General features: G+C 41.8%; 1 protein-coding gene across 1 annotated transcript in view; it reads right to left on the reverse strand.

Annotated features, from left to right (window-relative positions):
- dhx8 (DEAH (Asp-Glu-Ala-His) box polypeptide 8) overlaps window positions 1-13,435 on the reverse strand; it is a 52,285-nt gene extending 38,850 nt beyond the window's left edge. The window contains exons 1-6 of the mRNA XM_068013358.1: window positions 13,172-13,435; window positions 10,878-10,963; window positions 8,781-8,856; window positions 8,485-8,570; window positions 7,830-7,933; window positions 916-1,239 (exon numbers count right to left, since the gene is read on the reverse strand). Of these exons, the coding sequence (XP_067869459.1) occupies window positions 916-1,239; window positions 7,830-7,933; window positions 8,485-8,570; window positions 8,781-8,856; window positions 10,878-10,963; window positions 13,172-13,280 (785 nt within the window). The 5' untranslated portion in view covers window positions 13,281-13,435. The remainder of the gene's footprint in view (window positions 1-915; window positions 1,240-7,829; window positions 7,934-8,484; window positions 8,571-8,780; window positions 8,857-10,877; window positions 10,964-13,171) is intronic.
- Between the last annotated feature and the right edge of the window lie 2,719 nt (window positions 13,436-16,154).

Here is a 16,154-nt window from a genome sequence, read left to right on the forward strand (position 1 = left end):
CTGGGAAATGGTTGATATCTGAAACATCCAAGAAAAACACAACAGATAAAAAAATCAATAGACAGTTTTTTTCTTTACAGTTAAATATTTTCACAATATTTATTCATATTTAGAGGCAATATGTGCATTTAACGATATTCAAAGATTTTTAAAAGTTCTAAAATCAAGCTTCAAGACATATGGGACTCATTGACAATGCCATTCCCAGTAATGATCACAACTTATTTATCTTAATACAGGACAAGGAAGATGCCCAGGACTTCCACAGCTATATTGCTGGCATTCTGTAGCATGCTTCTGCCCCAGGAGCACAGACCACTGCCCCCTGACACAATTAAAACTGAAATACTGTCTGCACCCTCAAAAGGTTGAGAGAGTTGTCCAGTCTAAAACCTTGTTGATGTACTGAATTGGAACAGACAGTGAAAAAAACTCAGCTTTAAAGAAGCAAATTCTATGATCTTATTAACTTCAGTCATAACTATTTAATCTGAACCATTTTCATACACCTTTTTAAAAATCTATTTATGACCCATGTGGAACAACAGAAAAAAAACAGCTTGATTATAATTTTGCAATGGAAGGTTGAGCCTTTTGTTTTGAGCACATTTGGTATCTCCTTACCCCCTCCAAAACACAAAGTATTGGTTGGGAAAACACACCTCCATGTACCAAGTGACTTTATAAACAGGTTAGACAAAGATTAGAATTAAAACACTTAAGGAGATTTGGAAAACTTTGCTCAAATGCAGGAAATGGATGGAAGAAGCAGGTTTGATGGCTTAGTAATACAATGCTATTTACTGGAGTCTATATATTAATGCATTAATGCATTTCTCAGCCTGTTGAATTTCTTGAGGGCCCTCGCCTGCTATTTGCTATACTATACAATTTTTCTTTTGTGGTATACTGTACCTCAGACCTTCCAGCTGTACAAAGCATCCAAACTGCATGATACTGGTGACCTTGCCGTTGTAGATCTCACCCACTGATGGTTCCTCTGGTGGAGGCCTGTCTATGGGTCTCTCTTTCCTTTTCTCACAACTCTTTTCATTGACTCTGCCCCGATCCTTGTGGTCCCTGTTCGGGCTCCGACTCCGGCTTCTGGATCGTCTGCTGGATTTACTTTTGTTTCGGTCTCTGGAATGTGACCTGGACCTTGACCTCCGACGCCGTTTCCGGTCTCTGTCTCTACTGCGACTACGACTCCTTTTCTTTCTCTTTCCCTTTTCATTAGAGCTTTAGAAAAAAAGAATAATTTGCTTTTACAAATGAAATGGATCAAATAAATTATAAAAATGTTGACAGAACACTGCCAATGTCATGAGAGATACAGATGAGAAAGGCCAGAAAAATATTAACGCTCCCCCATTACAGCACCTCAATAGATTCCATGGTTTTTGCTTCCACAACCCTACCAGAAAGTCCATTCCACATATTAATTACTCTTTGTGTGAAGAATAACTTCCTGATATCAGTCCTAAATTAGCCTTTCACTAGCTTGAACTTGAGGCTCATGTCCTAGCACCACAGTCTAATCTTCGAAATTATGTCCTGGATTTATTTCTTCCCTATTTACTATTTTCTATACATCTATGAGGTCTCCTGTCAGTCATCTCAATCCGACTGCCATGGCTTAATTTGAAAGAAAGCTTCAGTTATGCCTTTGCTACACCGCTCTATTTCTCTACAAGTCGCTACTTACCAGCCTGTCTGTTTTATTCTGTGCAGCTAACAGGACTAAGTTACATAGAACATACAACACAGAAACAGGCCATTTGGCTCAAATGGTCCATGCCGACATTTATGCTCCACTCAAGCCTTCTCCCGTCTTTCCTTATCTAACTCGATCAGCCCAACACTCTAATCCCTCCTCCTTCATATGCTTATCTAGCCTCCCCTTAAATGCACCTATAGGATTCACCTCAACTACTTCCTGTAGAAACGAATTCCACATTCTCACCACTCTCTAGGTAAAGAAGTTTCTTCTGAATTCCCATTTGATTTCTTCGTGACTATTTAATATTCATGACCTCTAGTTTCGCTCTTCCTCACAAGTAGAAACACTCACCCTGTGTCTACTCTATCAAAACCTTTCATAATTTAAAGACCTTTATTAGGCCACCCCTCAACCTTCACTTTAAGAGAAGAGACCCAGCGTGTTCATCCTTTCTGGACAGGTATAACCTCACATTTCTGCTATCATCATTACAAATCTTTTTCACACCCTCTCAAGTGCCTCTGTACCCTTTTTCTAATATGCCGACCAGATCTGTACACAGTACCCAAAGTGTGGTCTAACCAAGGTTCAATACAAGTTTAACATAATTTCTCTACTTTTCAATTTTATCCCTCCAGAAATAAACTATGGTGCTTGGTTTGCTTTCCCCCCCCCTCCTCAAAATGGCCTTTTACAGTGTTTCTACTTTTAGTGATTCATGTATTTGTACTCGGATTCCTTTGCCCCTCCACCAACCACATTTAGATCCTTATTTTCCAAGTAATATATGGCTTCCTTATTGTTCTTACAAAATGTAATACCTCACACTATGTAAATTTCATTTGCCAAAAATATGCCCATTCTGCAAGTTTATTAATGTCTTATAATTTGTTGTAGTCCTCCTCAGTGCCAACACTCTGGTGAAAAGACTACAACAGGGTACTGTTAGATTGAGGAAATCCCCTTACCAATATCCTTCAAAGCTCACTAGAATGAGGTAACATCTCAATGGATTGGAAAGTACAGAATATCAGCCCATATTTTTAAAAGGGGCAAAAGATAAACCCTGAAATTACACTCTTTGCCAGCCTATGATAGCGATTTTGTTGAGGTATTGGATTAGTGACCATCTGGAAGGACAGGATCTGATTAGAAAGAGCCAACATGGGTTCAAAAGAGACTGGCCAGTTTGCTGGATTGCTCCAAAAAGGTTCAAAATCTGACGGTTGTGGGTAAGGCAGTGGATGCTATCTAACTGGATTTCAGCAAGACATTTGACACTGTCCCACATAAAAGACTGATTCACAAGGTGCAAGACCACGGGACAGGTGGCAAGGTGTTAGACTGGATCGACTTGTTGCTGAAAGATAAGACATCAAAGGGAGGTGGCGTCTGGAAACTGGTTGTCGGTGGAGTGCTACAGGATCTGTAGTCAGGGTCGCTTTTTGTATAGATGATTCAGAAGATTTACAAATGATAAAATTTGTGGATGACACCAAACTGGGTGCAGTAGCCAATGACGCTAAACAGCATGCAATAATCCAAAGCGATCTGGAGAAGGCTAGATCAACTGGCGACGAGATGTCAGAAGAATTCATGAGATGTGGTAGAGAAGTGAAAAGGTGGATTAAGTATTAAATAGCAAGAATCCTGAGGTCAACAGAGCAGGAAAAAGATCTGGGGTGTTGATAAATAGGTCATTAAAACCATTGGTTCAGTATTCACAGGTGATAAACAAGGCAAATAGAATACAGGGATGTATAGCTAAATACGCAACACAAGTTGAAGGAAATTATGTCAAAATTGTATCTGACCTTGGGGAGGCCGCATCTGGAGTACTATGATGAAACCTCATCAACCTAAAACGTTAACTCTGTTTCTCTCTCCACAGATGCTGCCTGACCTGCTGAGCACCCACAGTATTTTGCTTTTGTTTTGATATGGAGGACTATGTTCAGTATTAGTCTCCATATCAAAAGACAAAGCAGCCCGCTTGATCGGCACCCCATTCACCACCATAAACATTTTATTTTAAATTAAGCATTCATGAGGCACGACAGATTTAATAATTGGGACACTACGTGAGGCAAGGGAGGAGACTGCAGTAGCTCTGACACAAATTTTCAAATCCTCTCCAGCCAAAGGAGAAGTGCCAGAGGACTGTGAATGTGGTACCATTATTCAAGAAGAGTAGTAGGGATAAACCACCTGGTTTACAGGTCAGTGAGTCTAACATCAGTGGTAGGGAAACTATTGGAAAAATTCAGAGGGACAGGATTAATCTCCACTTGGAGAGGCAGGGATTAATCAAGGATAGTCAGCATGGCTTTGTCAGAGGGAGATCATGTCTAACAAATTTGATTGAATTTTTCGAGGAAATGACTAGATATGTAGATGAGGGTAAAGCAGTTGATGTAATCTACATGGACCTCAGTTAGGTTTTTGATAAGGTCCTGCATGGGAGATTGGTTAAGAAGGTAAGAGCCCATGGGATCCAGGGCAATTTGGCAAATTGGATCCAGAATTGGCTTAGCGGCAGGAGGCAGAGGGTGATGGTTGTTTTTGCGAGTGGAAGCCTGTGACCAGTGGTGTACCGCAGGGATCGGTGCTGAGACCCTTGCTGTTTGTAGTGTATAATTAATGATTTAGACATGAATATAGGAGGTATGCTCAGTAAGTTCAGAGATGACAAGAAAATTGGTGCTGTCGTAAATAATGAGGAGGATAGCCTTAGATTACAGGACCGTAAGATGGGCAGAGCAGTGGCAAATGGAATTTAATCCCGAGAGGTGTGAGGTTTTGCATTTTGGGAGGATTAACAAGGCAAGGGAATATACAACGGATGGTAGGACTCTAGGAAGTACAGGGGGTCAAAGGAACCTTGGTGTACTTGTCCAAAGATCACTGAAGGCAGCAGCATAGGTACATAAGGTGGTTAGGAAGGCATATGGGATACTTGCCTTTATTAGCCGAGGCATAGAATATAAGAGCAGGGAAGTTATGATGGAGCTGTATAAAAAGCTAGCTGGGCCACAGCTGAAGTACTGTGTACAGTTCTGGTCGCCACACAATAGGAAGGATGTGATTGCACTGTAGAGGGTGCAGAGGAGATTTACCAGGATGTTGCCTGGGCTGGAGCATTTCAGCTATGAAGAGAGACTGTTTAGGCTAGGGTTGTTTTCCTTAGAGCAAAGAAGGCTGAGGGGGGGGACATGTTTGAGGTATACAACATTATGAGGGGCATAGATAGGGTAGATAGGCAGAAACTTTTTCCCTTAGCAGAGGTGTCAATAATCAGGGGGCATAGATTTAAGGTAAGGCGCAGGAGGTTTAGAGGGGGTTTGAGGAAATATTTTTTCACTCAGAGGGTGATTGGAATCTGGAACACACTGCCTGAAGGGGTGGTAGAGGCAGGAACCTTCACAACAGTTAAGAAGTATTTAGATGAGCACTTGAAACGCCGCAGCATACAAGGCTACGGGCCAGGTGCTGGAAAATGGGATTAGAATAAATAGGCTTGATGGCTGGCGCAGACACGGTGGGCCTGTTTCTGTGCTGTATAACTCTATGGCTACTATGCTCAGAATGGTTGCTGCATTCACCTACATAACATACATCAAAGCAATTCATTGTATGTAAAGCACTTTGCAAAGGTTATGAGAGACATGGTAATGCACTACATAAACTTAAGTCTTCCTTTAATACATTTCCCATACCATAACAAACTCCAAGGCAAAAAACATCTACATTTTAGCAAACGGGGCAGCACAGTGGCGCAGTGGTTTGCACCGCAGCCTCACAACTCCAGCGACCCGGGTTCAATTCTGGGTACTGCCTGTGCGGAGTTTGCAAGTTCTCCCTGTGACCGTGTGGGTTTCTGCCGGGTGCTCCGGTTTCCTCCCATAGCCAAAGACTTGCAGGTTGATAGGTAAATTGGCCATTGTAAATTGCCCCTAGTGTAGGTAGGTAGGTAGTAGAGGAATTGAGGGAAGGTGGGGATGTGGTAGGGAATATGGGATTTATGTAGGATTAGTGTAAATGGGTGGTTGTTGGTCAGCACAGACTCGGTGGGCCGAAGGGCCTGTTTCAGTGCTGTATCTCTAAATAAAAAATAATAAAATAAAAGAGGCCAACTTGGTAACCAAAACACCTACAATCAATTTCACAAAACTTATTACAAACAGCACACATTATAAAATTCATAAAGTGGTGCTTTGAAGCTATTGGCAGATTATAAAGTAATCTTACTTCACTCATTTCTTATGGTCCATTACCTGTTGCAAGGCAACATCAACAATAAACTTGTTACTCACCTATCTGATGCTCCCGCTCCAAATGAAAGGGGAGAATGGAGCTCAGTTGGTCTCTCCCCACCCCCAAGGTTTTCAGTTTACATGGGGAAAGATTTATAGCAAAATGGTAACTGTGTTCTTTTATACACATTTACAATTTTGCTATAAAGATCAAATGACAGGAATCTTTCCCATCCAATCTTCCTAGAGGCCTGTGGAAACACTCTATTTTCAACAACTCACTGTGATAAAGTGGGTTATACAATTCATAATATGGGCAACTCAAAGCTACAGAACCTGTCATAAGCTCTCTCATCCAGAAAACCTAAATGACCATCAGGAGAGTAGGCCCTCTTCTGGTCATTTTTGGGGGTGGCATACACAGCATTACTGCTTCCTGAAACATTTTCACTAATGTTACCACCTCTGCTCTCACGAGAAGTTATAAAATCTAATAAAAAGACAGCCCTCCATTAAAAATCTGTACATAAATTGAATACTAGAATTGGTAATATACTGTCTTTTCAGAAAACTTGATACTACTAATGCACAGTCCAGCTAGGTCCAAGACCATAACCTTTAACTATCACCTTATCAAAGCAAAAAGCTACCATGCCTACATAGCAGTTTTGGTTTTCAAAACAACAAGAACAAATTTTTATCAATGAGTTTAAGCAGCTTTCCAAAATAATTTAGAGTCAATTATCCTTTGTGAAGTTCTTTAAATGCACAATTTAATAACTGTTTATAAAAGTTTAATTTCCAATTAAAATTAATTGCACATAACCCCATAAAGCCCAACTGTCCTCGAATTCCAGTCGCCAAACATTAGATGGATATTCAAAATTTAGATAAAATTAAATGTTTCATTGATTAGGATAATACATTTGAAGTTGAAGAAACATGAGTTTGAGATATCATCTTCTCCTATCTTACCTTCTCTAGTTTATGTATCAGTAATTCATGAAGGCTGGAGCTGCTAGTGCAATTTTAGACTTTATAACATTCTTAAACAATTCTCATATTTCCAAATATCAGAGCTCCTTAATCAAATTACAGTTTTAAAAGATCGATTTTGTTTTTTGGGGGGGGGGGCGGGGAAGGTGGATGAGGACGAGAAAGAGTGAAATAAAGAGCCATAAGAAAGGTACCTTCTGTTCTGTCAAGAAAACAACCGCCCATAACTGGCTGAAAAGACCCACTTGGATAACAGAACCCATTCCAACCAGCTTTCCCTGACTCTAATGAGAGTTAGAATCTTTCTTAGACCTGAATGCCAATCTGAGGGCTGAAATATAAATATAAAATACAATACCATAATGACTCAAGTCCCAAACTGAAACTAACTCCCATGAATTCACTGGCAGCCATCCATCTTTGTGTATTAAATACCATTGACTTTTGTTGAGGTATTACTACATAGGCATTAGAAGACTACCCCCCTCCATACTTTTACTAAGTAGCCATTCACTTCTGAACCTAGCATTGGCAGGGTATTCTATCATTGAGGGCATCAGAGGCAAACCTGTTTTGTCTGGTCATCACCCAATGCACACTTTTCAGCTGTAGTCATTGGACAGGAATCCGGAGTGGGAGCCCTGACTGGTTTCCCACCTTCCTTAACCCAGAATGCAAAGACCAACAGCAGCACTCCGAATGCTGCCCAACTGAGACCAGGTAGCTCAGCACTGACCAGGAAACAAACTAGGACTTTATGATCTGTGTAGTTTATTACCACATCAGGTAGTGCCTTTTTCCAGTCGTCTGTTAAAGGGGAGTCACAAAACTACTTTGAAAGGAGACTGCCCATTGCATACCTTCGCTTGCTACTTTTCTTAATATCATCTTTTGTTGGCATCAAGGCCTCAAGCTCCTTCAATGCATCTGCAGCGACTTTCATGTCATCTTCATCCAGCAGAGTCTACAAAACAAACACCGGGTTGGGTTTCAATCAGAACAATTAACAAGTAGCAACAGCCATTATGGGGATGTGCCCAGAGTAACTCATAAATGGTTTCATGCAAAATAATATCAGGCTTCAACATGGAAACAAGTCCATTTGAAGATTACTAAAGAATGGTTTGTTGCCTATACATTATGTTGTCAGAGATTAAATGATCAACCCCGACAAAGTATTTGAGACGGCACCCACATTGTAAGGTTACTCGAGGATGGGATCCATTCAGTGTAAAGGGTAGAGATAGGAAGAAATACTGAACGCTGCAAATCAGAACTCGGTTCTGATGAAAGGGCACACCTGAAAGGTCCACCTGTCCTTTCTCTTTCAGAGTCTGACTGGCTCACTTACAACATTTCTTGCTCGGATATCAATGCAAGAATGAAAGTGAGCTGATTCAGTTAAGTTATCCTCAACAGAGTGTCAAAAGACAGTTAGAGGTTTGAGAGGTCGGCCACAGGAACAATCAAATTCTCCATTAAGGGAACTGGAAGTGAAATAAATGTAGAACTTACCCTTGTTGATGGATTATCAGGCATACAAAGGGCAGGGAACAGCTCCTTCATCTTCTCCCTTTCTGATTTTGGTTTGGCTATTTCAGCTGTACAAAAGTAATAAGAAAAAACAATTAAGATTTACATAAATACATGAGAACGAAAATGGAAATAAGACTTAAGGGGACAACTCTTTCAGAGAGCCAGTACAGCTGTGATGGGCTTAATGGCTTCCTTATGTGTGCTGAAATTCCATGAATCTACGAAAACACAATCAGTTACACAGATACAAGGGGAGGTGGTGGTGTATTTCTCACCTTTGCTGGAAGTTGATGGCTTGGCTGGAGGGCGCATAGTCTGTATTAGACGTAACAAATTGCTGACGAGTGAATCCTAGAAAACAGCAAAAAGTACTGATATTAAATCAGAGCAAACTAAAATTTAGAGTACAAAATAAAATTAGATACTTGTAAAGGGATGACTCCTGGCAACAGCCTCCACATTTATTCTTAAAATTTGCACTGATATGTTATAACCTTAGATAACAGTCATACATGAGGGCGTGGAGGTGGGAAAAATTACAGCCTACTTCTGATCATGAGGAGCGAGAAAAATCTGAATTATTCAGAAAACTGAATTAAGCAACTTAACAAAAAAATTGACAAGAACTACATGCAAACACTGCAAAGATCTTGCAGTGGGGTCCTCAAACAGACATGAAGCCCCTTATTTGCATATGTAATGGGCTAGCAATCGTTTCAGGCACAAGCACTGCATGCAAATTTTCTGGCATTCACCAATATGGCGGATGACATACTTCTAGCTTGTAGTCAGCTTGCACTTCCTACCCGCCAGATTGGAGATTTAGGAAGTCGCTTAGTGTCCACAAAAGGGTGCTGCACAGCCAAATTTCTAGAACTATGATTCTGCACCTTTGGTGGAGAGCTTCATGCAATGGGATGCATCTCAGGAATTTCGCAAGAGGCCAGCACGACCCCATGATCTTCCAAGCATTAATGTAAAATCTTGGAGGTTGTGAATCTGGTAATCTGCCCTCTGTGTTTGAATTTCCAATATGTACCTCCATTGTGCAAAGTAACACTCGATTGCGAATTTATCCTGCAACCTATATCAGATGGTTGGAATCCAAGCAAAATAGTGAAATACTTTTCAGTAAATCCACTTTCTTGACACAATACCATCATTTGGCAAAACAGTACAGAAATCTACTTCAGTGTTAAAAACGGAAAATGCTGGAAATGCACAGCTGGTCAGCAAATAGGTTAACATTTTTGATAAAACTCCTTTGCTGGTACTCCAGCTCCATCCAAAACATAAACGTGTCCTTGTTGTTTCAGGTACTAACTGACCTTATGCATATTCTAGCATTTTTTATTTTCATTTCAGATTTCTTCCATTCGGTTTCAGAAATGTTTCTTCATATCTTTAGATCAGTTGTGAAAGTTGCACACTTGAATAGAAGAACTTGGGTAGTAGAGTCTACAGTGGTGAAAAGAGCAGACCGTGGAAGTAGCATGTGACAACCCAGTGAATAAAGACAGTAAAGGAGAAGCATTTATGGAATAAGCCCTTCTGCAAAAGGGCTCTGTTTCAGTACTGCTCGTGTTCAGGGAGTTTAGTTAGGGGAAGGATACTGCCAATACAGGAAAGCCAGACCCATTTTTTCTATTGCCAAATTACTTTTGGGGAATTTCATGAAACATCTACTATCACTTTGCTCAAAATAAACTGCATATCAGTAAGGATCAGTTTGGAGACCTTCCTCTATGGCATGCTTGCCTTCATCGGTCAGGGCATAGAGTATAAAAATTGGCAAGTCACGCTGCAGCTGTACAGAACTTTAGTTAGGCCACACTTAGAATATTGCGTGCAATTCTGGTCGCGTGGAGGCTTTGGAGAGGGTACAGAAGAGGTTTACCAGGATGTTGCCTGGTCTGGAGGGCATTAGCTATGAGGAGAGGTTGGATAAACTCGGATTGTTTTCACTGGAACGACGGAGGTGGAGGGGTGACATGATAGAGGTTTACAAAGTTATAAGCGGCATGGACAGAGTGGATAGTCAGAAGCTTTTTCCCAGGGTGGAAGAGTCAGTTACTAGGGGACATAGGTTTAAGGTGAGAGGGGCAAAGTTTAGAGGGGATGTGCGAGGCAAGTTCTTTACACAGAGGGTGGTGAGTGCCTGGAACTTGCTGCCGGGGGAGGTGGTGGAAGCAGGTACGATAATGACGTTTAAGAGGCATCTTGACAAATACATGAATAGGATGGGAATAGAGGGATACAGTCCCCGGAAGTGCAGAAGGTTTTAGTTTAGGCAGGCATCAAGATCGGCGCAGGCTTGGAGGGCCGAATGGCCTGTTCCTGTGCTGTACTGTTCTTTGTTCTATGGACCTTACCGTAAACTCAGCTCCATTCTTCAACAGTGCTCCTTTAAAAGTCTCAAAAGTAATATTCTTCTCAGCCAGATTGATGATAAACTCAGCTGAAAATAGAAAAACAATGATACATTGGAAAAAGTCAACATTTTATATTACACATAGCTCACTGCATAAAATCAAAAGCGTCCTTGCATTAGAAGTCATAAATTAATAATTAAACAAATGTTAGCGATTTTTAATGATTCATTCACGAATATTTGGCCCAATGAAAAACGAGCATTCACGCACATTTCACAATATTTGAACATCCCAAAACACTCTACAGCCAATTAAGTACTTTTTTAAAGTGCAGTGACAGGTGTAATGTGAGAAATGTGGCAGCACACAGCAAAGTCCCACAAGCAGCTCTGAGATAATGCCCAGTTAATCTGTTTTTAGTGATGTTGTTTGAGTGATATGTATTGGGCAGGACATGGGGGGTGGGGGGGGGTGAACTCCCCTGTTCTTCGAAATAGTGCAATGGAATCTTTTACTTCCACCTGAGAAGACAGACAGGGCCTTGGTTTAATGTCTCATCCAAAAGATGGCACCTCTGACAGTGGAGCATTCCCTCAGTACTGCACTGGAATGTCAACCTAAATTTTGTGTTCAGGTCCCTGGAGTAGAACTTGAACCTGCAACCTTGGTGCTCAGAGGCAAGTATGTTACTGCTGAGAACTGTTTAAGAAATGAAAACTATTGATAGTCACATGTTTCAGATTTATAAATAATGCTAATTCACCAATATTCATCATATTAGTTCAAAGAAAAATCCCTTAAAAAACTGAGTTCTCAGCAGTTGAGGTAAAACAATATTCCACAAAAGAGGTGCTCTTAACTGTAGCCTTCATGCTACCTAACAAGTTTAAAAATTGTTCGCAATTTCTAAATCTCTAAAATCTTACAATTTGCAACTTGTAACAAAATTATTATTGTGCATTAAAAGAATTCAAATAGTGAAACTCTTTCCATCAAGTTGAAACAATTCTGAAAATAATGACTAAAACCAGTATCAAATAGTCACCTTTCACCTCCTCTCTTCCCATTGTCCAGGGCTGCAAACATTTCTTCCAGATGAAACAGCAATTTACTTGCACTTCTTTCAACTTTCTATACTGTATTCACTGCTCACAACGTGGCTCCTCTACATTGGGGAAACCAAACGCAGCTTGGGTAACCACTCTGAATACCTCCGTTCAGCCTGCAACCATAATCCTATGTTTCTGGTCGCTTGCCATTTTAATTCTCCATTACACTCCCACTTTGGCCTTGGCCTCCTATTGCTCCAATGAAGCTCAATGGAAGAAAGAGGAACAGCACCTCATCTTTTCATTTACTTTCTAACCTTCTGGACTCAACATTAAGTTCAACAACTTTACAACAAAACCACTCCTCCCATTTTTTCCAGACGGTAGATGCTGATAATGGTTCTGTTATTGCCACTGACACCGCCTCTAGACCCATTTTTTTTTTCTTTCTAGTCCCAGATAACACATCTTTTTGCCTCGCACCATCATCCGTTTATCATTGAATCGTTCCTCTCCTCCACCTTCCCCTTTGTTCTTTCTTCCCCCCACCCCCCACAACACTGTACTGGTTTATAAACTGCCAAAAAGAATATAATTGCAGTAGAAGCAGTTCAGAGAAGGTTCACTCAACTAATTCCGGGGATGAAGGGCTTATCTTATGAAGAAAGGCTGAACAGGTTGGCCTATCCCCTTTGGAGTTTAGAAGAATGACAGGTGATCTTATTGAAACATATAAGATCCTGAGGGGACTTGACAGAGTGGATACCAGAAGAATGTTTCCTCTTGTGGGGGAAGACTAGAACTTGGGGACACAGTTTAAGAATAAGAGGTCTCCCTTTTAAGACAGAGATGAGGAGAATTTTATTTTCTCAAAGGGTCATTAGTCTGTGGAATTCTCTTCATCAGAAAGCAGTGAGGGCTGGGTCATTGAATTTATTCAAGGCTGAATTAGATCGATTTTTGTACAAGAGAGTCGAGGGTTAGGGGGGGGGGGGGGGGCAGACAGGAAAGTGGAATTGAGACAACAATCAGATCAGCCATGATCGTATCGAATGGCAGAGCAGGCTCGACGGGCCGAATGGCCTACTCTTGCTCCTATGAGCCTATATCCTATGGTGCAGAGGGATTAGTGTGGCTCCAGCCTTGAACGCATGGAGCTGTGTTTTTCGTCAACGGAATAGATTAGAAATCGGCAACATTGTTGAACCAGAGGGAATGGGGTAGCGTGCCCGGCCGGTGTCTTACCCAAGTCCTTGTCGTTGATGCCCAAGTGGTTGTCCAGCTCGGTGCAGACCTTGGATACCAGCGACAGGTACTCGAGCTTATTCAGCTCGTCCAACGCCACCTCCGCCATTCCAAAACACCTTAAACTTTTACAACAGGTATTGTTATCAAACGGCCGGCCACGAATTCGTCCGCGCCCCGAACGCCTCTTAGAATGGATGAAAACAAACACTTTTCACCAAACCACCATCACCACAGCCGCCATCTTTACGCACCAGTCACCTTTCACCCCTTCCTGTTTACGTCAGTTCGTTGCGCCGAACCCTTTCGGCAATTTCCGGAAGCTCCCGAGCGGAAAGTACAGCTTCCCGAGCACAAGGGGGCGCTCTGGACCCGAACCCGAGCATGACCCAAGACCAAGTCATGAAGCCTGGGAGAGGCAACAGTGAGGTGCATGGGGAAACTGTAAAACTTACACACGAAGATGTGCAAACTACTAAAGTAGTAAAATCAGAACCTATTGAAGCACACGTTCATTAGCACTTTAAAAAGGATTTTAGTTACAAGGTTAGGTTGAAAAAGCTGGGATTGTTTTCCTTGGAGTAAGGGAGATTATAGAGGCCATTTGTTTGAGATGTACAAGATTGTGACAGGTTTAGATAAGTTAGACGAGGAAAAACTGTTCCCATTAGCTGATGGTACAACGACTAGGAGACACAGATTGAAAGTTTTGGGCAAGAGGTGCAGGGGGAATGTGAGGAAGAACATTTTTATGCAAAGACTGGTAATGACCAAAAACTGGCTGCCCACGAGGGTAGTAGAAGTAGAGACAATCAATGTTTTTCAATGGAAATTGGATGGGCGCTTGAAAGAAATAAACTTGCAGGTTTAACGGATCAAGCGGGGGAACGGGACTGATTGGATAGCTCCGCAAAGAGCTGGCATGGACTCGATGGGCCGAATGGCCTCCTGTGCCATAAATGGCTCTATTAATGGTGGCGCCCCTTTGTCAGAACCTTTCACTTATTTTCTTACACTGAAGAAGAAGACTTGACAAGCATGAGTGTATTTGTTGTTTCTTTAAAGATGTGCGGATTATTTTTTTCTGCACATCATTGTTGCACTTGTACTTTATCAAATTTCAGCTGATGGAGAGTGTTCATTCAAGACATGTTCTCTTTTCTGACACTGACAGACATGGCATGAATTTCCAGCAGATTCTAGTTTCATTTCAATATTTCCAGTGTTGTTTTCAATTTCAAATTAAATATCAGCAGTTTAATAATTTAAACTGAAATCTAAACCTTTCTGTGAACAGTTTAGGATTTGATTTGGATATTTTGAAAGTATTAATGTATCTGTGGAGGGCTTCTGAGGTTTCGGTGATCTGAAAAAATAATCACCAGCAATGCAATATTGCAAGGTCTGTAATTGAAAACATGTTCACTATCACACATACGTGGACATCTTAAAACTTTGCTTTTGAACACTTCCATTGAATAGCTTGGCCAGAAATCTGAATGCTGGGATTCTGAGTTCAGAACAAAAAAATTGGCATTGCACAGCAGTTAAGGGGAAAAGGCAGGATAATGTTTGGGATGTAGACTCTTTGTCAAACTGGAAATTGAAAGATAACCAAGTATTTATAGGGCTGAACAAAATGAAGAAGGGGAGGAGAAGACCACAGGTAGAAATCAAGAGCCAGGCATGTTACAATCACAAAGAGTTAAATCGGGTTAATACTCAAATGGCTTGAGGTTAGTGCTGGCCCAATATTGGAGGGTTTTGTACTAAACCAAACCAAAGCTGAGAACCTCAGCTGGTTATCAGCCATCGCCCACCCTCCGACCAAAGAGAACTTAGCATTAAATGAACAGATAATTGTTATTAAACTAAAACAACAGCTGAGCCCTGTTAGGCTGGTGAACTGACACTGTTTAAAAATACTAGTGGATCGCCTATGATATTGCTCATGGTGCTCATGACACTAAAGTGTGGAAAATGTGGACCATTTTCCATATATAGGGAGCCTCCTCTCAGCAAAGGCAAACATAGACTACGAGGTTCATCATCACCTTCAATGTGCCAGCTCAGCCTTCGGCCGACTGAGGAAGAGAGTATTTGGGGATCAGGATCTCCAGCACGGGAATAAGATCATGGTTTACCGGGCAGCAGTGATCTCTGTGTTCCTATATGCGTTGGAGACTTGGACAACCTACAGCTGGCAGCTCAAAACACTGAAGAAGTACCACCAATGGTGCCTCCACAAGATCCTCCAAATACAGTGGCAAGAAAGGCGGTCCAACAGCAGCATCCTTTCCCAAGCCAACCTGCCCGGCAGCGGGGAGCTGATCACCCTAAACTAGCTCCGCTGGGCGGGACATGTCGTTCGCATGCCTGACACCAGACTCCCAAAGCATATTTGTCAGTTCCGAAGAAGGGTCACTGATCCGAAACGTTAACTCTGCTTCTCTTTCCACAGATGCTGCCAGACCTGCTGAGTGAATCCAGCATTTCTTGTTTTTGTCCCAAAGCAGCTGTTCTACTCAGAACTTGGTCACGACAGAAGACTCCCAGGAGGACAGCGGAAACACTTTAGAGATGTCGTCAAAGCGTCCCTGAAGAGATCAAACATCCTCGTCGACTCCTGGGAGATCCTGGCTCGTGACTGCCCTAGATGGAGGAAGTTCATTCAGGAAGGCATCGTACACCTCGAGGGACGTTGTTGGGAACATGTGGAGGCGAAGATGAGGCATCAGAGGGAGTGCACAAACCTCCTAAGTACTCATCTACTTGACTCTTCAAGCACCACCTGCCCCTCATGTAGCAGAGTCCGCAGATCAAACATTGGACTTATCAGCTACCTCAGAACCCATCGAAACTGAGTGGAAGCAAGTCATTTTCGATCCCGAGGGACTGCCAGGTGTAACAGTTGTTTCATAGGCACCATGCTGCACAATTTTGTGGAAGAGTTTCAGCCAGTCAAATTCTGGCCCATTTATGC

The sequence above is a fragment of the Heterodontus francisci genome, chromosome 33 (genome assembly GCF_036365525.1).
Source record: "Heterodontus francisci isolate sHetFra1 chromosome 33, sHetFra1.hap1, whole genome shotgun sequence".
Classification (NCBI taxonomy): Eukaryota; Metazoa; Chordata; class Chondrichthyes; order Heterodontiformes; family Heterodontidae; genus Heterodontus; species Heterodontus francisci.